Source organism: Quercus lobata, chromosome 9, assembly GCF_001633185.2.
Source record: "Quercus lobata isolate SW786 chromosome 9, ValleyOak3.0 Primary Assembly, whole genome shotgun sequence".
Classification (NCBI taxonomy): domain Eukaryota; kingdom Viridiplantae; phylum Streptophyta; class Magnoliopsida; order Fagales; family Fagaceae; genus Quercus; species Quercus lobata.
The window spans coordinates 10690883-10718616 of record NC_044912.1 but is presented as its reverse complement, the minus strand read 5'-3'; the positions used below and the strand labels follow the sequence as shown (position 1 = coordinate 10718616).

At 33.6% G+C, this 27734-nt stretch overlaps 2 protein-coding genes across 2 annotated transcripts; one reads left to right on the top strand and one right to left on the bottom strand.

Moving 5' to 3' along the window:
* The first annotated feature begins 2418 nt into the window (after window positions 1-2418).
* On the top strand, window positions 2419-15281 carry LOC115960164 (ATP-dependent zinc metalloprotease FTSH 11, chloroplastic/mitochondrial). The gene is made up of 17 exons (XM_031078918.1): window positions 2419-3332; window positions 5085-5238; window positions 6724-6816; window positions 7443-7528; window positions 7650-7773; window positions 8283-8402; window positions 8768-8818; window positions 9727-9788; window positions 10749-10806; window positions 11316-11441; window positions 11516-11596; window positions 11720-11849; window positions 11991-12139; window positions 13197-13478; window positions 13777-13866; window positions 13953-14006; window positions 14759-15281. Exons 1-17 carry the CDS (start codon window positions 2608-2610, stop codon window positions 14912-14914), a joined length of 2541 nt encoding a protein of 846 aa, XP_030934778.1. The 5' UTR covers window positions 2419-2607; the 3' UTR covers window positions 14915-15281.
* A 2516-nt stretch (window positions 15282-17797) lies between these two features.
* Window positions 17798-21653, bottom strand: LOC115960516 (abscisic acid receptor PYL8). The gene is made up of 3 exons (XM_031079446.1): window positions 21225-21653; window positions 20078-20293; window positions 17798-18658 (listed from the first exon to the last, which is right to left on the bottom strand). Exons 1-3 carry the CDS (start codon window positions 21378-21380, stop codon window positions 18440-18442), a joined length of 591 nt encoding a protein of 196 aa, XP_030935306.1. The 5' UTR covers window positions 21381-21653; the 3' UTR covers window positions 17798-18439.
* Window positions 21654-27734: the final 6081 nt, after the last annotated feature.

Below are 27734 nucleotides of genomic sequence, written 5' to 3'. Positions count from 1 at the left end.
TATGCTAGTTTACTACTTATGTGTGGTTGACTTGCCGCTATATGAGCTTACTGTGCACCAGAACAGTCACGTGCATTTGTGAATCAATCATATTTAAAATTTGGTGGCTATGATGCTGATTCTCTCAATCTTCCAGGGATAAAGGTTCTAAGATTTGATATCTCTATCCTGTATAATCGGGTGAATCATGAATTTAGCATTCCATTGGCTTGATTTGGTGCAATTGGAACTCATGTAACTTAATGATACACCCCTTAATAATTTTTCAATCAACTAATTTTTTGAAAATCATATTGTTAAATTATATATTATAGCCATTCTTAGAATGCATACAAATTTCATATATTTATGTTTTGTTTGTTTTAATGTGTAAATATAGTTTTCTATATTTTTCAGTGTTTAGTAGCATTAGAAAAAATGAGTCAAAGGAAAACTATCTTTGGTCAACTAAAAAAGTATAGCTTATTTTTAGAAAATAAGAAAATGATATAGTTTTATATAAAATACTTTTTTGGAAACGACTTATTTTTTAGAAAACATCATCACTAAAACAAACAGAGCAATTTCTCAAAAAAAAAAAAAAAAAAAAACAAACAGAGCATTATAACATTTATAGATGAGAAAGTATATTTATACAAAGTGAGGGTGTAGGGAGATACATAAGCACATGATGTGTGTATAATTTTAAAATACAAAAAAAAAAAAAAAATTAAACATTTATAAATGAGATATTTATACAAATTGGATGTATAAATGTAATCCAATGGTTAATGGAAAAAAAGCTTACCCACAAAAGTTATATCATCTCTCGCTCTTTGAAATTGTATGTTATATCAATAGAATATTATTTACTTTTTAATCCATATGTTCATATATTTATAATATATATGAAAATATAATATAATCATCTATAAATGAGACATTTATACAAAGCAAGAATAAAATGAGGCATTGTAATTCAACAGTGAATTTGAAAAACTTATCCGTGAAGAATAACATTATTTGTATCTCTCTCTCTCTCTAAAAGCAATGATTTGAACTTATATGTTCTCTTTATTTATTATTAGTCTTTATAAAGGAGAATTGTATTGCTAGTAAACCATAAAACTTTTGGCGTATGTAATTTAAAACTTTTTTTTTTTGGCCATGTATAATTTAAACTTAACCTCTATACGTGAGTCGTGTTTAAGATATGTAGTACTATGGAAAGGATTAAGAACAAAGGAAATATATTCAGGCACACAACAGGGTGCTTTTTTCTTCTTCTTTGTTTTAAGTAGTGAAATGGGATTAGAATCCAAATTAATGAAGGATTAGTATAATAGCATTGAAACTCTTGACTATAAGACACGCAATAGTGTGCCTTAATATACCAACATCTAAAAAAAAGATTAGGGATATATCCAAGGATGTCAATACTGTACCGGAGGCCGTACCGGTTTGGCCACCGGTACGATATATTTCGGATACCGGTCAATACCGGTGTACCGTTTCGGGTTTACTGCTATTTTTTATATTTATAAATAAATAAATATATATATATGTATGTATGTATGTGTTTGTATATATATATATATATATATATATTAATAAATATAAAAGTTTATCATAAAATATTTCCTCAATTCAGAACTAATTATTCATAGTTTTAAACTTTAGTATCAATTAAAAGGGAAAAAAATAAAAAAATAAAATAGAAAACTTAAAAGTTACCATTGCATACTAAGAAAACAAGTAATACTAATAAGTTAATGCAAATAAGTTACCATTCTTTCCTAACAAAAATTCAAAAATTACAAAACTTAAAAAAAAAAAAAAAAAAATTTTTTCTGTACCGGCCGGTATTGCCCGAAATTGGCTGGTATGGAAGATATTTTTTCCGGTACGAAACAGGGGGGTCGAGCGTACCGGATTACTGGCCGGTACGGTATATTCCGGCCGTACCGGCTGATACGATACGGAATTGACAACATTGGATATATCACAAGGTCATGAGATAAACATGTCTTTTTTTTTTCTTTTTTCTTTTTTGTCTTAATAAGTGAATTCATTATATCCTACCTACATTAAAAAAATCAATTAATATTGTCATAGGCTAAAATTATATCATATTTATCCAATTGATAACTTTGTTTGATGATAAAAGTAATCATCATGGACAAATTTAAAGGTTAAAATTATATCATATCTAAAAAAATAAATAAATAAATAAAAAAACTCCTAATTACCATTCACAATTATCATATGTGTTAGACTACGATTTGCTGTGGTTAGAAGAGACAAAAATTGTGATTTTCTTTTTTAGAATTCTTGGGCAACAAGAACAAAACAAACACCAGCAAGTAACATTAAGTTTTACCCAAAACAAACACCTACTAAAAAATCTAGTCTTATTATTTCAGTTCCCACACAAAACATAAAAAACAAGTCAATTCTCAAACTCACAATCAAAGCCGGCGCCAATTTCATACCCAAAGATAAGGTTCTGTCTCTCTCTGTCTCTCTGTGGCTCTCATAATCTCTCTCTCTCTCTCTCTCTCTGTCTGGGGCTCGAGAGAGAGTGAAACTGAAGCAGAGCGATTCTGATAAACCCTAGCATTAGCAACAATGGTGGCTACTACTCTGCAGGCTTTTCTTTGCTGCAAACCCTCGCATTCTCTATCTTCTTCCAAGCGTTTTCATCTTCCTCTTCCTCTTCCGCGTTGCTCTTCTTCTCTCTCTTTCAACCCACTTTCTCTCTCTACCTTCACTTCCCCTACTTTCCAAAGATCTCGATTTTGTCCCCGGACTATTAGTGTTGTTGTTCCTTGCACATTGCGTCCCGAAAGTGCGAGTTTCGATTCCGAAAGGTTGGATTTTTCGGATGCGAGTTCGGTTTCTGATTCCAAAGATTCAAATTCCGTGGATTTTGATTGCGAGAGCGCGAGTTTCAATGGGAATAGTTCGGTTTCTGAGTCTGGGCATTCGAAAGTTGATGAAATTGAGATGAAGAGTGAGTTTGGGGAGGTGGGTTTGGAGAATGGGGAAGTGGGTAGTGAGGGAAAGAGCGAGAAAGTGGAGGAAAGTGAAGGAAAAGGTGGGAATTTGAGTGAAAGTGAGGAGGGGAAGAGTGGGAATTTGATAAAGAGTAAAATACCATTGGTGGTGTTGTTGATGGGGATGTGGGTGAAGGCGAGAAATTGTTTTGAGAAGATGATGAAGTGGGATTGGTTAAGTTGGTGGCCCTTTTGGAAGCAGGAAAAGCGGTTGGAGAAGTTGATTGCAGAAGCTGATGCAAATCCCAAAGACCCGGCAAAGCAAAGTGCTCTGCTGGCTGAGCTCAATAAGCACAGGTAAGGTCATTCAGTCTTGTGTTATTATTTAGCGTGTCATCATTTGTTTACTTTTTGGAAAATGTTGGGAAGGGAATGGAATTGTGGTTTGGGATGTGCAGTGAAAAATGGGCAAGGATTAACTAGAGAATTGATGTAGGACTGAAGCTTGAATGGCCTGTGATACCAATTTTGATGTAGGATGTTTAGGAATTCAGCGCTAAATTAGAGTTATGGATGAATTCTTGAAGGGTTCTTTTTGATGTTTAAGGGTGTAATGAAAAGATGGAATTTGAAACATGTTTGATGGCTGCTTGGTTTTGAACAATGAATAGAACAAGAAATAAAGAAAGATAAACACTAGACAGTCAGTCAGTCACACTTAGGTTTTTCTAAGCAATTACACTTTGGTAGGAAATCAATCCTACCATCAATTTTTTTTTTTTCTTTTGATAAGTAAATCCCACCATCAATCTTATTGACTACGCTAAAGTATTTATATAGGTTATTGGTAAATCCTTTCCTAGAAGGACTAGGACTCTAATTAATCCATTCCTAGACTAGGATTACTAATAACAAAGGAAAATCATAGATAAAATTTAAATTTAAAAAAAAAGTAGTTAAGGTTAGGAGGATAGGGGACAACATTACATTAATAAACTTTGTTTTAAGAGAAGAGACGATCAACATAGTGCATATTCTCCTTAAATAGGGTTGGAAGAATCTATTAAGTAAAAGTTTTGGGAGGACATGGATGAATTGATTTGTTGGAGGAGACTTGAGTGGTCATGTCAGAAAAAATAGATGGTGTTTTTGAAAGAGTTCATGGTGGCCAGTGATATGGAGTAAGGAATGAATCAGGAGATACTATTCTAGACTTTGCAACAATATATACTTTGAGGGGTCTTTGTTCTGTCGTCTTCCCTTGAAAAATCATTTAGGGAGTGAATGCGCCAAGAAGACGGGTTTCTTTCTTTGTGGTAGAAAATGAAATTAATAATGGTTGTAGGAAATGACATGTCAGTTATGAGGTAACAAAGAGTACAATTTCAGATAGAATAGGAAGGTGGAATAAAATACGTGTGGTTAACCTTGGTTAGTCTGTTGACGATCCATAGCTAACCCCAGAATTTTGGGACTAAGGCTTAGTTTTTGTTGTTGTTGTTTGGTTTTTGGAGAATGAAAGATTTTGTTCAAGTATGACATACATCTGTGTGTCCATGTTTGTTGGGAAAAATAATAGGTGTGGGGTTCAAAATGTTAATTGTATTTGATTCAGCTTTATGCTTGTATGTTTTATCTTTTTCACTTGATTTCTAAGAATTAGGGGGGGGGGGGATAGAGAGAGAGAGAAGAAAATGAGTATACACACAGCACGGATGTGTGCATGATATTAGTAAATCAGCTAAATTAAAGATTTTGTAATCCAATATGATCCTTCCCAGGGATGTCTATTTTATTCTAGATTTTGCCAATGAGCTCTAGCTCAAGTGACACCTCCTCCCCTTACAAATGCTAGGTGGAGGGTGAGGTCATGTGTTAAAAACCCTTTGGGTGCATGTGTAGCTTACCAATAAAAAAAAACTTTTACCCCCCCCCAAAAGTGTACACACAAGAAGGGTAAATTTCCTCTTTGTTTAAGTACTGCCACGATCAGTGGAGGTGTAATTATAGTTCCAAGGAGCAAGACAAATACATTTTTTTTTTCTTTCTATATTATGGCTTTTTTTTTTTCTCTCTTCTTTTAAGTTATTATTCCTTCTCATTTATCAGTCCAGAATCAGTCATTAAGCGTTTTGAACAAAGGGATCATGCAATAGACAGTAGAGGAGTTGCAGAATATCTTCGAGCTCTTGTCGTCACCAATGCCATCACCGAATATCTTCCAGATGAGGAGACTGGAAAGCCTTCTAGTCTTCCTACATTGGTATCAAGCCCGTTCTTTTTCTCCCCCTCCCCCCTCTCTATCCTTTCATGCTGCATGTGTGTGACTACCCTTGGGCTAATGTTCCAATTGTCATGTTTTGGTATTTGGTTGTTCCTAGATAGTTTGTCTTTGGTTGGTTGTATCTTGTCTTGTTTGAATCTTGCCAGTAATGGTTTTAAAATTTAATTGAGTTTAATTATTAATTATTTTTTCTTTTTTTGTATCTTATCTCATATTATTCTAAGGGTCCATATATGTGGTATGTCTTGAAATCAAAGAATACATTGAGATACATGGTAGAAATGCATTTGGCATATGGATATTCAAACACTCATATACACATGCATGGATACATATATACATGTGTGTGTGGAAACAATATGTTGTGCATGTTGCGAGCAAAGAAATGGGTGCATAAATATTCTATATAGTTATATGTGTGTCTTCTAATATAATTTAGAAGTTAGGAGATTGGTATCACATAATTTATCACCCTATATTACATTCTGCATTGAAAATAATGAACTCATCTTACTGAAATGTTCAACATCATGGAAAATAAATTAGGAAGTTGCAACATAGCATTCAATCATTTTATGTATATGTGGAGTAATATGCATTTGATGTAACATATAACCAAATAGTGTATCACTAAGAACAAAGATAATGAAAATTATAAAATGGTCTAATACCAACTATGTGTGTGTGAGCCTATGATAATGTAAAACTTACTGCCAATGAGCTCTGGCTCAACTAGCACCTCCTCTCCTTATAATTTCTAGGTGGAGGATGAGGTCATGGGTTCAAGATCCATTGGGTGCGTAAGTAACTTACCAATTAAAAAAAAAAAAAACTTATTTTGCTTGATCTCATATATCAAATGGATATAGTTGATGTTTATGAAATGCACACATTTAGCTTACAATGGTTAATTAATAAATAATCGAAAATATTTGTATCTGTATAAAATATATTCGCCAGCCCATCACAAACATAACAGTAATACAATAGAGTCGTATGTTAAAGCTGAAAATTTTATTTATCCAAAAAAAAAAAAAAAATAATAATAATAATAATCTGCCACAATACTTTTCAAAAACCCACCGTACATTTTTCTTTAGTTGATGAGTTCCGTAGAGCAGTCATGAAGAAATACCTTTTAGCATTTACAAAATTATATGGGTTCTATGAATTTTTATAATGTTAATATACTTATAAAAAAAAAAAAGAATTTTTATAATGTTAATGCAAGAGAAATGAAGGAAATTTTTGGATTATTCTGCAATGTCAATATTAGCTAATTACTATGGTACATGAGTTTTGAGATACCAAATCTTGTATTTGAGACTACTCAAATGAACGTTCTATGTTTTTTTTGTGTGTTTTAATCCATGTTTTGCAATGCAGATCTAGATCCTCATTCCACTCTTAAACCGGTCTCTTTCATAATTGAAATTCAACTAATGATTAACTTTATAAATGTAGTTGCAAGAGTTGAAGCAGCGGGCGTCAGGCAACTTGGACGATTCCTTTCTAAACCCTGGCATATCTGAGAAGCAACCATTGCATGTTGTGATGGTAAGATTTTATACAAAAATTTTGAGTCATATTGGCAGGACATGGTCCTCATTGGCTGATTTTAGCATAAACCTTGATTATCTATTGAAAGATTGATATGTGTGTGTGTGTGTATTCTTTTTCCTTTTCTTTTTTGGGGGGTAATTATATCATAAAACCCTAGAGTTTGACCTTGGTTCAGATTAAATCCTAAAATTCAGTTGCATCAATGTTTACTTGATAGTTCCAAGATTGTTTCCATTTGGAAACTCAGTGAAAGTAATGACAACTCAGATAAGGTGCACTTAATACCTATTTGAATGGTAAAAAACTCTTGACATTTGTACTCACCGATATATTTGTGAGCTCATTCGGCTTCAAAATACCAACTTCAATTTACATGGAGTGTTTTTGTGGTGCTCTAATAGGTCCCAAGTACAACTTATGTGGTCTTCCATTATTTTTAGTTAACATGAGACTCACCAGATTGAAACGATTTGAAACTATGAGGTTGATACTGATGCAATTGACACTTCAGGGTCAAATTTGAGACTAAAGCCAAAGTCTGAGATTTATTATATACTTGCTGACTTTTTTTCTTCTTTTAATTATAAATTCAACTTAATAAGAGTTGTTTTTCCTACTAGGTTGAACCTAAAGTCTCAAACAAATCACGTTTTACGCAAGAGCTTATCTCAACTATCTTATTTACTATAGCTCTTGGATTAGTATGGTATGAACCTTCTGTTCCTCAAGTCTCTCTCTCTCTCTTCACACACACACAGAGTATCTAGTAGTTAGTGCTTGTCTGTATACTTGAGTTGTACTCACTCCAAACATGATTTTCTTTTCAGGATACTGGGTGCTGCTGCACTTCAAAAATATGTTGGGAGCTTGGGTGGGATAGGAACATCAGGTGTTGGCTCTAGTTCTTCCTACTCCCCGAAGGAGTTAAATAAAGAAGTTACGCCAGAGAAGGTAGATATTTGGTATCTGTACTCTTGATATTGGTGATCTTTGACATGGAATGGCTGTTTTAGTATTTCTTTGAGGTTGGGTCCCCACCCCTGTTTCCCAAGGAAAGAGAGGAAAAAGGGGGGGGGGGTTACACAGGAGAGAGAAGCCATTGAATATGGAGAAGAAAATGTAGAAAATTTGGTCAAGTACTGAAAATTTTGTTTCAAATTTTTTACTAGATCATGTTAAGAAACAAATGGAGAATTTAATGTGTAGTTCTAGTTCCTATATTTAGTTGAAAGACTTTTCAAAAAAAAAAAAAGTTGAAAGGAAAGGTAGGGTGTGATATCACCTAAAATTGCCAATAATAGTTTAGATAAAGGTGTTTCTTCAGTTCTTGTAATTATGGTTTCTTGAATATTTTATGGGAGTTATTTTCGAAGGAACTTGGGAGTTGCATCTTTTACTTGCCGTATGCTTGCATTTGAAGCATATTATTTAATCACCCTGACCAATTTGTTTTCTTGCAGAATGTTAAGACATTTAAAGATGTCAAAGGTTGTGATGATGCAAAGCAGGAGCTTGAGGAAGTAGTGGAGTACCTAAAAAACCCATCTAAATTTACTCGCCTTGGGGGGAAGTTGCCAAAGGTTTGTTATTAAATTCTATACGTTACAGATATTGAGAATGCTCATCAAAAGGCTTCGGGTGTTCCTTGCTGTGTATAAAGTGTAACACGTTGATTCTGTTTAGTTTTGTGAATCATGTATTGCACAAGTATATGAATAGCTTATGGTTTTATTAGAAAACCTGAAATTTTTTATATGCTAGAGTGTGGAATGTTTGAGATTAATTACTTCAACTACAACCTTTGATTCTGTAGTCATTCTTCACCTTCTCTGGCATGAAGAGTGGTAATATCTTTCTGATTTCATCTATCTGTAACTTGCATTTTTCTGTTTATCTTTGCTTGATTAATTTCATAATACAGAGCCTAACACATACTTATTCGCAGGGAATTCTTTTGACTGGAGCACCCGGAACTGGAAAGACTCTTCTTGCCAAGGTAAGATTTTAGTGTCTATAATCCTGCAAATGGTTATTTTCTTTGTGATGAGACCTTTTCCAATCTGTGTATGAACTTAGAGTCTGTTAGAGTGGCCACATGATCAGTAGAATCTTGTCTGAGTGTTGTGTTACAGTTTGCAAGCTACCATTTTGTTAAGATGTTTAAGATTATTGCTTTTACTGTAAGATTCCATGCATATGTATTTAATGAAGATACTAGTTGTGAATTTAATTTATCTAAAAAAAAAGTGAATTTCGGATGCTGTGAATGGAAGTAGGCAGTAATTTACAAAATGCGTTATCTAAAATGATGATTGATGAAAAATTGGTGTGCATTTAAACTCCAGGTGGAATTAAAGTTCTCTGTTTTTTTTTTTTTTTTTTTTTTTTTTTTTTAAGTTTCTGCCTTCCAGACATCACACAAGAAAAAGTAAATGTTTAATTGTTTATACTGGTTGGAATTTGTTTCCATGAAAATAAAAGAAGAGAGGAGGTGGGGGGTGGGGTGCTCCAAATGGTGTGTGAAATCTAGTACTCTAATTTGGTTCCCTTGTTGTAATGGTGTCTGCATCTATGTTATATACATGGATTTATACTAAAGTAAATGTCTAACTTATTTTCGTGCGTGTATGGGCTTCCATCACATCTTCCTTTTGCCTATTGGTTTCTTTGATATTCAATAGGATGTTCATGCCAATGAGCTCTAGCTCAAATGGAACCTCCTCTTGTAAAAGCATTGTGGATGGTGGGGTCATGGGTTCAGGACCCACCAAGTGCATGTGTGACTTATCAATCAAAAACAAATTTCAATAATATGTTCATATTTTTCTGATATTTAGACCTTTGATCTAATCTAAGTGATATTTTGTAATTCTTCCTGATAACTATTTGCCTTATCTGTTGAAGGCTATTGCTGGAGAAGCTGGGGTACCTTTTTTCTATAGAGCTGGATCTGAATTTGAGGAAATGTAAGCCAATGTTTACTGTACATAAATTTGGCTAACTTAAAATGTTGTATATTAAATAAAAACTTTCTTATAAAACACATTATACTTTGTCAATTTGTATTTAATGAACTATTGGCACAAATTATGAGGATAATCAAATAATGTTTGGTGTTATTTTTATTGGTTTTTATGAAAATTAATGCCTGTTACCATTTGATGTGGCAATAGATTTCCCATTTTTCTCCTTTTGTACTTTTTTTGTCTGCTGGGCAAGTATTGAATTTATCCTTTTGGAGGCATCATGATGCTGTTTTGTATGAGTAATCCAGAGAAAGGAGGGCTTTTATGGGCTGTATTTCACTTTTTCATGCACAAGGCTTTGCTGTCCACCTCATTTCTTCTTCTTTTTTGCCTTACTATCTTTTTTATAGAATCTCATGCCCTTCTGAGAAAATTTCTCATCTACTTTGAAAGGGATACTTGCTTCTCTTCATATTTGCAACATGTGTTAAACTTCCATCTGTGTAATACATGCCCCTTATATAACTATATGAGGACTGTGCATCTTCTTTTCTGCCTAGTTTTGTCATGAGACCTAAAATATGAAAAATGGTTGGAGCCCTGTCTCTGAGTGGTTTCATGATTGGGCTGGGTGGCATGATAGAACTTTACTTTCAAGCGGGATGACCTTAAATCTGTATATTATAACTCTTTAAATATTACTAAACTCTTTTGGCTGTAAAGTTGCCTTGCCAACTTTCTTTTGATATTGAAAATGTGGTACTGATAATACTTGGTATTGATAATTCATTATGTATATTTGACTACAATGTGCTGTTTTCCCTAGTTGTGCTTTGCATTAAAATTTGTGATTTGAAGGATAGGATCCTGTGGGTATGCTTTGGAGTGAACTGTATTGCCTGGGGATCTTGGAATTACTTGAGTGGTAGGATGCTAATTGATGTACTTTGTATATGGCAGGTTTGTTGGTGTTGGTGCTCGGCGTGTAAGATCCTTATTCCAAGCTGCTAAGAAAAAGGTGTGTTGGTTTTTGAGGCATTCTTTGGTGACAATAATGTGAGAGTGTGCATGCAGGCATGTTTGGGGTTGATGATTTTATAAACATACTAGAAATCATGATATATAAATGGAAGATAAAGATGTAGCTTTTCAATCACAATTTTTCGTATCGAAGGTTGTCACAACTGTGCAACATGAAAATGTGGAGAGAAATTTGGAAACTACATCCTGATAATTCTGTAAATAATACTGGAACATTTAACATACCAAGAACTAAAATCACAACAGGAACCTGAAAGTAATTTAAATTGGTGGAGAAACCTTTGTGTGCCATGTGGCACATTTATATTCACTATAGCATTTTGTTATTAGTATATTCCTTATAGCATCTGTTATTGTTCTAGCTGTCAAATATTACATGCTTTAGGTACTAGATTGATAAGTTGCTACATTAAGAGGCAAATATATACTTGTTGCTTCAGTGTGTGTGTTTCTGATTGTGTCATATGCCTATTCCATCTTTCATAGGCTCCTTGTATCATTTTCATCGATGAAATAGATGCTGTTGGGTCCACAAGAAAACAATGGGAAGGCCATACAAAGAAAACATTGCATCAATTGCTCGTTGAAATGGATGGCTTTGAACAGAATGAGGTACATATAAACATGTTGTGTTATTAATGAGTTGCTTTATACGTTTCTGAATATGTGTGACATTTTTTCTGTAGGGCATAATATTGATGGCTGCAACAAACTTGCCAGATATTCTTGATCCAGCTTTAACAAGGCCTGGTAGATTTGATAGGCATGTAAGTTCTGGTCATCACTTAATTTCATCCATTACAGTGCTATTCCAAATTTTCTTTCTTCATCCATTACATTTTTTTTTTTTACTTCTTTTTGAGAGAACACTGACAAATACCCCTGTTTAGATTGTTGTTCCAAATCCAGATGTAAAAGGTCGTCAAGAGATATTGGAGCTCTATCTACAGGATAAACCATTGTCTGATGATGTAGATGTCAAAGCGATTGCTCGAGGTACACCAGGATTCAATGGGGCAGGTGAGTTTCTTGTCATTCTGTTAAATAGGAGTTCTTTCTGCAAATTTGTGAAATATCTGTTAAACAACTGTTTTTGGCTTTTTCTAATGAAATATATGAGTGTCCTGCCAATTAACTTTCCCTGATTTTCTTCCTTACCAGATCTTGCAAACTTGGTTAATATTGCTGCCATCAAAGCTGCTGTTGAAGGTGCAGAAAAACTAACAGCTACTCAGCTGGAATTTGCAAAAGACAGGATAATAATGGGTACAGAGCGGAAAACAATGTTTATATCAGACGAGTCAAAGAAGGTATGCATTTCATTTTGAGGCAATCCAGGGTTGGGTTTGAACCTGTAGCTTCAATGGTTGAAGTGCGATCTTATACCCATAGAATCACACGTTCACTCTTTTGGGTTATATATATATATATATATATATAAAGTTCAAGTTGCACTTAGTGTAACTCTTTCTTAATGTTGCATCACTTGGTAGCTTTTGATTGGATTGATCCTTGAAAATCCTAGTGTTGGATTACATGTTCAATTTGCTCTTAACATGTATGATGACTTTTATTTCAGTCAGATGTTATTTACTATATGATCCATGAACTTAGATAGTTACTCTCTAACCATTTTGATAGTTTACTATTATAGAAGGTATAGGGAGATAATGTAATCCAACAGTGGATTTGTCAAAAAATACAAGTGATGTAACATTAATAAGAATAACACCAAATGTAACTTGAACTTGACCTCTCTTTCAAATAATAATAAGGAAGAGTTGGGAGGAAAATGGAGAGTCACGCAGAAGGAAAGGGGGCTGTTATTTGTTTTTCAAGGAAGGTTTTTTGTTGACTTAAGGCCATGTTTATGATTAATTGGTGCATTAGGTCATCCAGTTGAGCCTTCTTGAGTATGTCCTTGGTTTTTTTCTCCCTCAAATCTCTATGTGATCACGAATTAAGTGAATCACAATTAGCATACCAACAACTTTAAAATATGGGGGGGCCAGGTATAGAAATCTCTGGTATCTTATATCACAGCTAGGCTGTGCAGATGATATTAGACATCTAATTGCTGTGCGGAAAAAAGTGCGGTATAATGCACAAAATGAATTGATAGATGGTTGGGATACTTGAGATGCTGACTTTTGACAGGGATTTCCTAAGGTGGGACCAGAAGTTTTTTCTTCTGTTTCTTTTTCTGGGGACGGAAAAAAAGAAAAGGGGGGGTGGGGGGGGGGGGTGTGTGCATCAAACGTAGGGAATTGCATCTGCAGGAGAATAAACTAAGTTTCCTAGGAATCGTAAATTTAGAATTCCAAAATGCATGGTAATACTTCCTGATATTCCTTACACTTCATTCAGCTCACTGCATATCACGAGAGTGGCCATGCAATTGTTGCCTTCAATACAGAAGGCGCACATCCAATACACAAGGCAACAATTATGCCACGTGGATCTGCTTTAGGAATGGTCACCCAGCTTCCATCAAGTGATGAGACATCAGTTAGCAAGAAGCAGTTATTAGCCCGTCTTGACGTTTGTATGGGAGGAAGAGTAGCTGAAGAGCTTATCTTTGGTCAGGATCATGTCACTACAGGAGCAAGTAGTGATCTTCAAACAGCTACAGAGCTAGCCCACTATATGGTATGATTTTAATTTAAATGCCTTGGAAAATCTATATCTGACAGGAACTGGGGATCATTTCCAATATTATATGGAACCTATCATCATTGTTTTTAAATGTTGTTAAAGTAGGCTCATGTTCTATATTAATAGTATTTATACTACATTTTATTATCTTGTCAATTCCCAGTGACATACCCATGGGATATGGAAATAAGAATAAATCAAAATATTGTGACTTGGATTGTTATATTTGTCCCAAACATGAGAACTATTCTTTTCAGTTACTCAATGCGGTGTACTTCTTTCATTTGGCAAGGTATCAAGCTGTGGGATGAGTGATACAATCGGGCCAGTTCACATCAAAGACCGGCCAAGTTCAGAAATGCAATCACGTGTTGATGCTGAAGTATGTTTTTTGGAATATGGGGTTCTTGTGATTTAACAATGATGTTTGTGTATTCTTAATCTAAATTTCTCTAATTGGTTGTGCAGGTAGTGAAACTCCTAAGAGAAGCATATGATCGTGTAAAAGCCTTGCTAAAGAAGGTTTGTCCATTAGATTTCATTTGTTTGCAGTCTTTTTATTTTTATTTTTAAATTAAAAAAAGAGAGAAATCTGCTGTCCTAGGTTGTTGGGCACTCTTATTTTGTCTTATTTCCACTTGGCAAAACTAAAGGATATTTCACTTAAAAAAAAAAAAGAATATATTATTTTTGTGGCTTTTAGGTTCTCAATATTTTCTTAAAAATAACAAATATAGGAGAGAGAGAGAGAGAGAGAGAGAGAGAGAGAGAGAGAGAGAGAGAGGCATATGAAATTATAGCTGTCATTAAGCAAAATGATGGCATTATTGAAACATACATTTTTTTTGAATAGGGGTATTCCATGAACATATGTTTTTATTTTTATTTTTATAATAATTAAAAAAAAAAACAGAAAATGAAAATATATATATTTTTAATATTGTAATGAAACTTGAAAATGATTAGGTGGAATAGGGGCATTATTGGAATATACTTTTCTATACACGTTATTGCTATATTAAATATTTTTGAAAATTTGCAAAAATACCATGAAATTAGAATTCCATAGTCTATACCAATTCAGCAGCCAATGAGCTTCTAGCTCAATTGGCACCTTATTAGTGTTAGGTGGAGGGTGAGGTTGTGGGTTTAAGGCCCATCGGATGTGCATTTAACTTTACCCATTAGGTTCAATAACCATATGACCAACGTTCAAGGTCAGAATTAGGAATTTCAAGTGCTAGCTAACTTTCTGTCTTAAACTCTTTTTTCAGCATGAGAAGGCATTACATGCACTGGCAAACGCACTTTTAGAGTATGAGACACTCAGTGCTGAAGAAATTAAGCGTATTCTTCTTCCTTTCCGTGAAGGACGGTTGCCAGAGCAACAAGAAGTACAAGAAGAAGAAGCGGACCTTGTATTAGTTTAGAATTTGGCTCCCTTTCTTGTCTGTAGTTTACTTGACTGTGGGAGAGGCTCTGTACAGTTTATTTGAAGCAGCACAGGTCCACAGGTGGATTATTTATGCCACTCTCAATTACCCTCTCCTTGTCACAAGTTGTTATTGGAAGTCTTTTCATAGACGCCCAGATGCATAAATGAAGCAACCATCTGGCCTCTGCTCTCGGACAATAAAGGTGTTAGATATCTTGTATTATTTTGAGAAGTCCTGTAACTTTTACCCTGTAACCTTTACCCCCACGGACAATAAAGGTGATAGATATCTTGTATAACTTTTACCCCATTTTGGGTATAATTTTGAAGGAAATTCAATTATTTGGATCACAGGAACTGTATTGTACTTTGTTGAGAGTTCTCTGATCAGCATGGTGCCCATTCTTTCCATTTAGAGGCTGCAACTTTTTTGATATCAGTGACTCTAGAGTTACAACAATTTTTACAAAATATTTCACAATTGTCAAGATAGCAAGTTTTGAATGGTAAATGATAAAATGACATCAATAGCGGACTTTATATGAGAAACAATGAAAACCTATCTTCTTAATTGTTGTCAAAGTTGTTCAGTCTTAGTATTACTCTTTTGATATGGCATTAAGATGAACTTACATCTAAAGGTGGGAAGTTGATGCTTTTGGCACATTGATTTGATAGAGGGAATGGCCACCAAACCCTATTTACAGAGAGGGTATCCTTTGTTTTCGCTACAAGCAACGGGAAACACAAGATCCTTTTTCCCATATACAGGTGTCCCGTTTTGTATGTGTTTTTGAGCATCCATTGTCATAAATCCTACGACAACTCATGCCAGACGTACGAAATGTGGTTGAGTCGGATACTAAAGTCCTTCAGCATTACTTGTTTAAAATATCTTAGACTGACTCATTAGCATTAAGAGCTGTTGAGATGAAATGAAGCCTATGAAAGTTGTTTGAATGTAATAACAATCAACAAAAAAATGGTTTTCACTGTTAATAAAAGTGGTGTCAATAATAAATTAATGTGAAAGTGATATTGTATAAATCATAACTTATTAGTTCAATGAAATCACAACTTATCAAATCAGGAAGTTACGAATTTTTGTGTGCATATATATTACTCTAATCTTTTGCTATGGTAAGAGCAAGCTTGAGGTTGTTTGGGAAGTACATAAATCTTTTGCTATAGTAAGAGCAAGATTTAGGCTGTTTGGGAAGTACACAAACTATGAAAAAATCAAATAAAAAAGTACTGTTCAATAAAGTGAAATAAAACAATAACATTCCATATAGTAATATTTTTTCTTTGTTTAATATGTAGATAGTGGGGAAGGAGAGGTGGGGTTCAAATCACATACATAAGAAACCATAAAGGATGCCATTATCACTGAACTATCACTTAAAACCCTTAATCTCATTGTTGAAACCACCAAAGTTGAGTTCAAGATATAATTAGAGTTTTTTTTCTTTTCTTTTTTCTTGGCAGAACTCCGAAACTTTCTTCATTGCAAATTTTTATACCTAAATCCTTGAACTATTGGGAACTACCATTTGAACTAGAGCTTTACCAAAATAGGATAGGCCTTGTTTATGAATCCATTTAAAGAATAACACATTTGGGGATTTCATTTGTGAATTACTCTACTATTGTTCATGATGTAACATAATTTTTGTTCAAACCATTTATATTAAAACAAAGCTCGAACAAAAACTTTCTAAATAAATAATCCTAAGGTAATAGAGAGGTAAAGTCACATCAATGATATTTATCAATGGACTAAAATACCCCACCAACATTTTTGTTAGATCCCATGTAAGAAAAAAAAATTATCTCCTCACACAGATTTCTTCAAATCACCACAACCACCGATCACTTAGATCCTGTTGGTACTATACTAATGGATTCATTTATGTTGAACATTACTAGAATGGTGTCAATGTTGGTTGCTTCAATGATGATATGCTCCTCATGTCTGAGGAGACACGGATAGCCTCTGCCTTTGAGCACCATGTAGAAATTTCTAATTTGAGCAGCATCAATACGAGTCAAAGAAAGTTGGACCATCTTTCATAAAAACAACAAAAAAAACAACAAATTTTTTGTCAAAAGCCTGTAGCTTAATTGATTGAGTACTTTTTGAAATTAGGTAATTTTAATATTTTCATCAGAGATATTCACGATTTTAGATTCCAATTCCTTAAATTTTTTTTTTTTTTTTTTTTTTTAAATTTGGAATTGGAGTATCAACTTCAACATGAATCAAGAAAATGGTATTTTTGTCCTCTAAAAATCCAATAGTTGGAGTAATTGCTTGCATTTACTAAAACTTGGGAGTGCAGGCACCCTAAATATTCTTGAGAATATGCCAATGTTTTTTTAAGATCATGCTCTGGTCTCTTGCCAAAAATTTGGACCGTTATTACAAAATAGAGTAGTACTGTTTACAATCAACAATCTCCTATATTGACAGAATTTTCCTCTAAACCAGTATTAGAGGTTGCACTAGTATGGAACCAATCCTAATACTTCCTATTGAAGATCCACAATAGCTTAAGCATTTCTTTTTCCTCCACTTGAATTCCATTCTTTAAGGTTACAAGTATAACCTCAATAAAATAAACCTTTGACAGGAAGCAACCCACTAATTACCTATCCATAAAGCATCAATGTTACATTAAGAAGTACAAAAATAAGTTCCATCTCAAAAGAAAAGACAAGACAGCAGAGAAGGAGTAACTAGTTTTAGGGGTTTTTCAAGTAGGAGGGAAGGTGATGTGAGTCATGAACTTGTGGCAAATGGTTATAATTACAAAATGACTACAGTTTCTCCTAAGCCGCATTACAGCGGTACCAGCAAGCAGCCTATGAGACAAGATTGAAGATCTCCAAATTATTGGTGGAAAACCAAAAACTTTACATGACAATTTGTAAGTAGCTAACCTTACAGCAGCACCTGAATCCACAAACATATTTCCTGCAATTTTACCATTTCAAGATTAGAGGTCTTATGGCCTATAGGGGATAATGGACAGTAACATTGGGTACAGATGAATATAGTACTCACTGCTAACTTTTCACAAGACTTCAATTAAATGCAACAAGAAACTACTACACCAGAAACCAAATATACAGACATCATCTCTTTCCAGCACATATATACAACCATAAAAGGATACCGCAATTGGGACAAAAGCGTGAAGAAAAGAGAGAACCTACACTGTCGTTTTTTTGCCTTTTTTTTTCTTTTTCATTTTTTTTTTTTTTTTTTTAATTTTCATTAATGAAAAGTTTCAGAAACTCTTATAAAAGCTGTGGTTCTTGATCTGCTAAAGACAGGAAAACCAGACTACAATTTTTAAAAGGAAGGCAAATAACATAGCAGACAAGAGTGTGCAAGTATGTATGAAGAAGGAAGTAGTATAATTGCCAGTCTGTCTCCAAAGCCTCCGAGTTTCGAAAGCCTCGGAAGCTTCATCCTTGGCTGCCCTAGCCTCCACTATATCCCTAGCCCCAATTTTCAGCGCCGATCGATGGGTTCAGTTCGGTCCTGCACTGCAAGCCGCTCCGAGACATCAGCAAGTGATTTGAGATTGCACTTGATCAAGGCCTCAACAAAGTAGCAAGTCTCATCCTTTGTGTTCCCTTCAGGCACATCCACCACAAATGATTCAATTACGAGAGTCCCTGGTCTTCCATCAATGATCTCGGGATGGAGGGAAATAATGGAAGAATAGTTCTGAAAAAACCAGCCAAAGAAAAAGAAATAGGTTGGGCTCCTTTAGGCTTATTTCATAATAACAAAAGAACTAAAAGATCAAGCCATAAAGCAAACTAGATCTAACTTATCCTACCAAGCTCCTTAATGGAAACTTCAAGGTATTAAATTTGGTCAATATGATTGAGTTATAGATAAATAATGCAAGTACAGCTGCAATTAAGCCACCAATAAAAAACAATCATTTACAATAAGATCTGAAACATGGGCAGAGGCTCACTCCGTTAAGCTAGAGCAACTTCATAATTTTGCCAGAGCACATGACACGTGTGTGTGCACAATTGGCCCAAAGGCCCTGGAAAGTCCAAATTAAGGCACAATTCAACTTTAGCTGGAAAAAACATGAACTCTCCATGTAGCAGGCTTGAAATTCAAAATAAAAATCAACAGAAATTTTTCAAACTATAATCATGGAGCTGATATCATCATCAGAAAAAGCTCACTGGATTTCCATGGTTAGAAAATTTCTCAGCTGCTCACAATTTTCTTAAAACCAACGAAATCAATTATAAGAGCACAAGAGTTTGAGTTGAATCAGAAGAGTCCAAATTGGGTCTAGAACTATCCGCAAGTGGAAACAAATGAATGGACACCACACAATTATTGCATTGAACACCTGGGTCAATTGCATGTTCGACAAATGCTGATGATCAAAAACTTCCATTGACTTCCAGCATTATCAAAAAAAGAAAGGTCCAGCATTCACACAGACAGGTGCACAAATCGGTTGGATCTAGATATAACATATTGGCCAGATTCAACCACTTCCTATCAGTTCAGAAACTGAATTTCATAAATCAAGGACAACACTAGCATATCTTTTAAATAAGTAAAACACCCAGAAGAAAAATTGACGAAAGATTCGGACAATAACTGACAGCATTTACTGGGTTTATCTTAACCCACTCAAACAATATATTAGAAATATATTATAGTCCAAACAACTCTAATTAAGGACTGCTTCAAAACCGCAAAACTCTCATTTTGGTATCAACATATGCCAGGTGAACCACCCAATTTTCAGTAATCTCACATTTAGCAGAGAAGCATACTGTCCTCATAGCTCATGCTTTGTACATCTTGAGCACATAACTTCTTCTAATCTGGTAAATTTCAACTAAAACCAAAAAATTGCACGGTACAAAGCAAAAACTGCAGTACTGAAATAAAATACTCATTGGTGCAGAGCAAAGAGTAATGCTAGATGTTCAGTAATTTCTCAATACATGCACATCAAGAAGCAAATTTCTTCAAGTTGATTTTGGGATGGAAAATTATATAGTATGTGGAGATCATCTTTTTTTTTTTTTTTTTTTTAATTGAAAAAAAAAAAAAAAGGCGAAGAAAGGGTTAAATCAGAAAAGAAAAGAGATTCCATACCCTAAGCCTATGATCTCCCCCAACTATCCTGATGCTGAGTATATGCTCTTCATCATCAAGAAGTTCCAATCTTTCTGTGCTTGTAGTTGCAGGAAGTCCAGACTTAACATCTACTTCTCTGAGACTCCCAATCTCAAGGTTCCCCTGCGCAACACACCTGCTAACAAACGGCTTGTATTTCTGCGGTTGGTCGAATCTCCTCACTAAGGACCAAACCTGGTTATATGAATTAAAGAAAATGTCAGAAACAAATCTGCAAACCCAAAATACAACATTTCAACCATCAAGTTTCCCAAAAAAAGAAAAATCATTCAAGAGCTAAACTTCTCAACAAATGAAACCCATTTCTTCACCATGAAAGACATCAATATAGACATGCAGACTCATCTTAAGCCTTCAAAATTTGATGTAATTTGTTTCAATCATTAAAGAAATCCAACAAACACAGCATAACCCAGTATTTGGTTGTAGATAGAGAAAGCAAAAAAAAAAAAAAACTTTTTAAGACTCAAAAACAGAGCTTTATGCAGAATAATGTAATAGGTTCAATTGACTTGAGTTGAGCTAGGAAGTTGCCATTTTAACACGACCGCAAAATTGGAAATTTCAAGACTAGCTTTCTTTACTGTTTTCCTTTTAAGTATTTCCACAGCAACAAACAACAAAACAGAAACCTTTATAGCAAAAACCTTCACAAAAAAATCCCATTCCAGCCCTTTCCCATAAACCTTTTATAGTAACCAAAAACTTCAATCAAACCCAACATAAATAAACATTACCAAAAGAAAGAAAAAAAAAAAAAAAATCCAAACTTGCATGCAGATTTCACCCAAAATTTATGTGCCTAATCAATTAAGCAACAAAAAGATTGCATCTTTTTTTTTCTTTCTTTCTTTGCAATCTTTCCCTCAAGAAATGAATCTAAGGGAAAAGAAAATCACAGATCGAGATCGACCCAGTATCAAAAATTAAGGTCAAACATTGAAAAAATTACCAAAAATCTCAACCCAAAAAAAAAAAAAAAATTTCACAAATTCAAACTCCGATCCCTTGCTCACAAAACTTAACAAATCTCCATATCAATCCCCCCCAATCTACATATGCATATACATACACATACAGAGAGAGAGAGAGAGAGAGAGTTTACGAGATGAACTGGGGCTTTGATATGTTTGACGAGAGCTGAGCTACACTGATTTTCAGCTGTTTCATGGCGATGGTGTCTCCGAATGTAATCCCACTCCACTCCGCTAAACCCTCCATTTCCATTTCCATCACCATTACTATCTCCATGCCCATTCATCTTTCTTCACTATTCTCTCTTTCTCTCTCTCTCTCAGCTCAGCTCAGCTTTTCTCACTCAAACCACCATATCACAAGCCCTCTCTCTCACTCACTCGACGGAAAACCCAAACTCCGATCACCGACCGACGACGTCTCTATCTCCGATCAGACCCAAGCCTAGCTTTGAAATTCAGAAGAGCATGTGTGTGTGAGTGTGTGTTTGAGAGTCACACCGCCATAGCCGACCTACCTCTAAGCCTCTCTATTATTATCTCTGAATAAAAATAAAATATTAGATAATAAATAATAAAAAATATTGTATTATAATATATAGTTGGATCAGTTTTTTTTTTATATTAAAAAAATAAAAAGTTGAAAACTACTACTACTAATTTTTTTTTTTTAAATTTATTTATTTCCAAAATGCTATTGGTTTGGATTATAATTACGAGATTGCCATGGTTTGTCTTTTACTAGCGGTCTAGCTGTTAGTATTTTTTTTTATGACTGAAATGCCCTCGGTTTTCCGTTTAATTAACGCGTGCGTTTATTAAATATATATATTTTTTGTTTTGTCTTTAGACAGAAAAGATGACGGGCGATATTTTGGTTATAGCTATTGTGGATGTCACCCATTTTTATTATTGATAGCAGCATCTAACTTTTGTACCATTTTTGATGTATATATTTTGATGTATATCCATTGGGTTTCCCAAATTTAAAAAATTTAATTTAATTTTTATTTATTTATATCCATTTGAGGCAATTTTTGGGCTCCAATTAGATTAGAAACTTTATGATAAAAGGAAGTGGTAAAATACATTTAATTTTTCAAATGAAAGAAAGAAAGAAAAAATGGCAGATTTTTTCAAGTACAAGAAAAATAGAATATATATATATATGTATTTATTTATTTACTTATTGTTGATGAATAAGTAAGAAAGAATTTATTAATAAACTAAATTAGCTTAGAATACAATATCCATATAGTAATATTTATATAAGGTTAAGTTCAAGTTACATCTTATATAAGTTAAGTTATGTTACTAAATATATATATATTTTTTTATAGAATGTAAATTTTAACAAATCTATTGTTAGATTAGATTTTATTTTTATACTCTACATGTTTGAAATCAATAACGATATTCTATGTGTATTATTGTGGGGCTTGAAAAAATTTTAGATTCTCATAAGGGATCATATAAGTCTAGATATTTGTCTTACATTATCAAAATTAAACTATAAAATTCTTGACTTTTTTCTAAGTAGTTTTTCGATAGTTACAAACGATAAATTTAAATTTTGAATGTCTTTGTTAAAAACACTACTAAAAGATACAAATTAAATTATAAAATTCATGACTTTTTAAAGGTAATTTCGACTTTTTTATTAATATATCAATAGTCAAGGGTGGATAAATTTAATCTTTGAATATTTTCGTTAAAAATAATAGAATATACTAATATGTTAAGTTACAGTACTCTCATAATTTTGACTGTCTTGATCTAGTTGGGAAGAGTGTGGATTTAGTGGAACAATAAGTATCAGGAAGGTTCAAACAGTCCAATCAGTTTATTCATTGCGAAGTTAAGGATGTGAAGGGTGATTGATCTGTCAGTGTCTATATGATTAGGAGGTGATGGACCTTCCGGTATTGACTGTTATTAACTGGTCAAATAAGAGGGACAGCAACAATAATTTTGATTAGAGAAGTAGAATGGGCTGAGGAGTCTTTGTAAAAGTATAGTCTAGAAACATATGGCTGAACTTTGGAGTTCACAAAGGTGGAAATGGTTAGAAATGATAAGAATGCAATTAGTAGCTTGTAAGCCGGGTTCGTTGGCACTCGGTTTTAAGGTGTTTGTATCGGATTTAATTAGTTGTGTTCTTTAGTTTGAGTTTGACTATTTGTATTTTGAAAAAAATTTCTAGACCAACGATTTATCCCATTATGGACTCACCTGTTGCGAATAATAATTAGTTTTTGACTAAAAGTTTTGAGGATATATTATGCAAAAAAAAAAAAAGTTTTATGAAAAATAAAAAGTGCTAGCTAGGTTCACCTATCACTTGCTACTTTGACGTTTCCATCATTGGACAAAGCTTGGATTACTCCATTCCTAACCATCAAGTAGAGCTCCTGCTAGAAATATTATAGTGCCTGGTTGGTATCCCATTTAAAAAGAAAATAGTTTTCTGTATTTAAAAACAAAAATTGGTAGGTCTCACTATATAAAGTTTGAGTTGTTTGGCTACTCTTTTCTTAAAACAATTTTCAGAATACTGTTCTCTGACATTATTGTGGAAAATAGTTTTATGAAAACTGTTCTACACTTTTTCTTTTTTTGGGATGGAACTTTTGTAAATAAGTTGATGGCATTTTTGTAATATTTTGTTATTTTATTCTCTCTCTCTAGGTCACAACGGCCGGGTGATTCGACTAAATTCCATGTAGCGTCTTTATTGTTATTGTGAGTTGTGACTTTTGTGGGATGAGATGGTAGGTCGCAAGTTGTGGTGATGGATGGCAAGTTTGTTGCTGTTGCTATTATTATTATTATTATTATTAAGAGAAATAAAGGATCCAATTAATATATGCCCTTAGATATATATTAATTATTCATTTTAAGAAATCTTTTATGAAAATTTGAAAAATACTTTAAAAAAAATTAGTCATTTTTTCATTTTTCCATAAAATGCTTATTAAAAGGGTCCAGTTAAGAGTATACGTTAACAATCCATTTTAGATTTTTTTTTTTTATCGAAAATTGAAAAAATTGTTAAAAATTTTGACAACTTTTTCAATTCTTGATAAAATTTTTCCTAAAATGGTTTAGTAATATATGCTCTAAGATCATACGTTAGTAAAACTCATTTCTTAAAACAGTTTATTAATATATGCCTTAAAGACATACATCAGTAAAACCCTTATTCAAAACACCTAAAAAAAACAGTTTATAAAAATACAAAATTTAAAATAGGGAGTAGGGATGTAGGGACCAAATAAACCCTATGTTTTCCTTTAAGGCTGATAAGTCTCCTGGTCCTACTAGTAAGGGCAGTACAAGATTTCTTCTTCTTGTGTAAGCTCTTGAAAGAGGTGAATGCTAACGATTGTTATGGATTGAGATGGTGCAATACTTAGGATATTGAATCTGATGCAATAGTTTTTAATAATTGAGATTGAGAGTTAAAAAAATAACTTTCAATCTTAATCATTAAATAATTAAAAAAAGTGAGAAAAAGTTAAAAAGTTAAAATGGTAAAAATATTTTATGAATGTAAATGGGGTAATGGTACAGGACCAGTCCAAATCAGATTGTTATGCTAGTTCCTATTGTATCTAATCCATCCTACATGGCAGATTTTAGGCCTATATTTTGCTACAACTTAGTGTACAAGTGCATAATTAAGACTTTGGCAAATAGGTTGAAATAGGTTGAAGGGTATTGTGGAATTTGCCAGTAATATTCAAGCAGCTTTTATTCTAGGAAGAATTATAGTTGAGAATGTTCTTCTAGTTCTAGCTTAAGAGTAGGTAAAAAGATTTCATAGAGAGGAAGTCAGATGTATCATGACTAAAATGACAAAAATGACAAAAATTGAAACTTTACCAAACGAAAATGACAATTGATTAAGACACTTAAATACATTAGGCTTTCTGCATTAATTTGCATGCACTAGAGTCTAGACCATGCGTATGAATGCATACCGCATCAAGTCTTCCTTTTTTTTTTTTGGATAAAATACCGCATCGAGTCTTCGTTTCAACCACCAAATTTCACTTATCAAAATCAATATCTTGGATTTTGTGTCCAATTTCGTCATGCATGACCCTCCTTTCACCCCAGATATGGATGTGAATTAATAATTTATCGTAGCAGATCGATTTTCATTTAATCTGCCGGACTAAAATAGTGAAGGTTTCATTGTAAGTTGGTATTTGGTGGATTTCATCTTTGTAGATAAACATTTCCAATAGTGTTACATTGTATAATAGTTGTAACAAAACAAATCATCAAATATCACTATGAGAGTTCAAAATCTTAGTTGGATCTTTTGGGTTATCCATGATTCTGCTTTAAAAAGGAACTATTCTCATATTAGAGGCATTGCCCTCACTCAATTGCCAACATAGGAATCTAGCTAATAAGTGTTTTGTATTACCAAACTTGTCAATTTAGAGATAAGAAGTTATTTATGACTTCTCATAAATGACCTTGGTTAAGAGATAAGATTATGTAAGGTATGCATATCTTACATAGGTTGTGATTATCTAGAAAAAAAACAATTTAAGCAATTGTCAGTGGTCCAATACATTGTATAGGATACATAAATGTCACATTTTCATTTTTAGATTCATGACATGTCTGTGTCATGTCAAGTGAATTGGTTTAGACACTTATAATATAAGGTCACTTCCTAGATATTTGGACTAAAAATATGAGTGTGATTGTCTTAACCTTAAAAAATAAGGTTTTAATAATGCATAGTCTCAGGTCATATATTAGTAAACCATTTTGAAAATTTTTTTATGAGAAAATTAAAAAATGACTAATTTTTTTCAATGTTCTATAAACAATTTTCTAAAATGGATTAACCGGACCATAAAAATTATAAAGCCTTTTTTTAATAAACGAAGCCTGTTTATGCAGAAATTATATACGTAAATGTCCGGTTTCTCAGTTTCATGGACTAGTGTTGCACAGAATCCGTGTATAGGGTGAAGTACAAATCGTTCACATCCAAATCAAGCATCCTTGAGCATAATTGTGTCATGTCTCCGAGGCTCTTCTTTCTCTCTATAACCAATGCTTTGTTTCTAAACGAGCATTTTGTTTAGGGAATAATTTCTTTAGGCTGAGAATATTAGTAGACCTTGTTGGTTCTATGTGAATGTAGTTAGCAGTGTCTAATGGCTTTAGGATGGTCAGTTGGTCACTATAAGTGGGGGTGATTGCATTTATTGTACATTCGAAAGCTAGAGAACGTGTACTTCAAACTTGAAAAAAATAAAAGATTTACCATTTTCTTCTAATTAATTTAACTATTTAAGTAACCCAACTCATGCATCCAAGTGGAGTCGAACAGCAACCCCATATCATATCTAAACGTGGAATGTCAAATCCATTATTAAAAAAAAAGTTGAGATACAAGCTAACTTACAAGACCTCCAATACATGTAATCAGATATTGTCATATTTTATTTGAGCTCCCCATTTTTGTTGTGTAATTGTTGATCAAGCCTACATCTTTATAATGGTCCAATTCTGCTCGCCGACCGTAAAATCAATCTCTTAGTTACCTAAAGGCCACTTGAAGGTTTTTGTCATTTCTTTGTGGTTAATTTTAGGAAGTACTTGAATACACTCACTAGGCAACCTTATTGTTTGGATGGAAATCTCCTCTCATGGACAGTTTAATTGGAAGGGGTTAGAAGACAAGGAATGGGTTCATTGGGTTTTCTTTGTATTTCAATAGCCATCTTCCTTCTTTGGAGATTAGGATCAACATAAGGGGTTTTTATATGTGTAGCATTTGGGCTAGAGGTGGTCAAAAAATACTTTTGTTCGGTACGTTATATCAAGCAAGTTTCAAATAGAATGTCTCACCAACCCCTCGCTAATCATTTAGGTCTACTATGAGCATCAGTTTGGACTTCTAGAGAAACTCGCCTGACACTTGCCAAACACTTCAATAGAGCAAGGTTTGCGAAAAGCCATCGACCTAAGCATTTTAATGAGCTTTTTTGTAGCAACTTAACCCCTAAACTCTACACATATATAAAAATGGTTTTGTAACCTTGATTTAGAGAATTGAAGACAATCACATGGTAAAAAGAGACTAAATTTGAGAATTCTTAACCTTTTCATACCCTTTTCCATTGAATATCTTTGAGAGGAGATTTCAACTATCACCTTGATCACATCTTGAGTGCTTTGGATTGCTGAAAAACGTAAATACCATTAGGAATCTTCAAGAGGCCTTGAAGTAACCAAGAGATTGGTTTGGCCATTGGTGTCTCAACTTGTGTTTGGAGATTGTAAAGAGAAAACGACTAGTAGAGTTTGTTGCTAGCAGATTTTGGAGGCTTGAGTACATGTACATTGCACAACTGGAGGTTTTGTAAGTCATTATGTACTGCAACTATCTTTGTTGTGAACTCTGTTTATTAGGCAAGGCCTCAAAGAGTTTTTTGTCCCTGGCAGATTTCTCTCCGTAATCTTTGTGTGTGTGTTGAGTTTTATTTACTGATAGTTTTTACTATATTTAATTGTTTATCCATGATGCATGAAATTGGAATTGGATTAATCAATCACTTAGTTAAGTAAAATTTGTTAAAATCAATTGTAAGTCGAGCTAGGGCCTA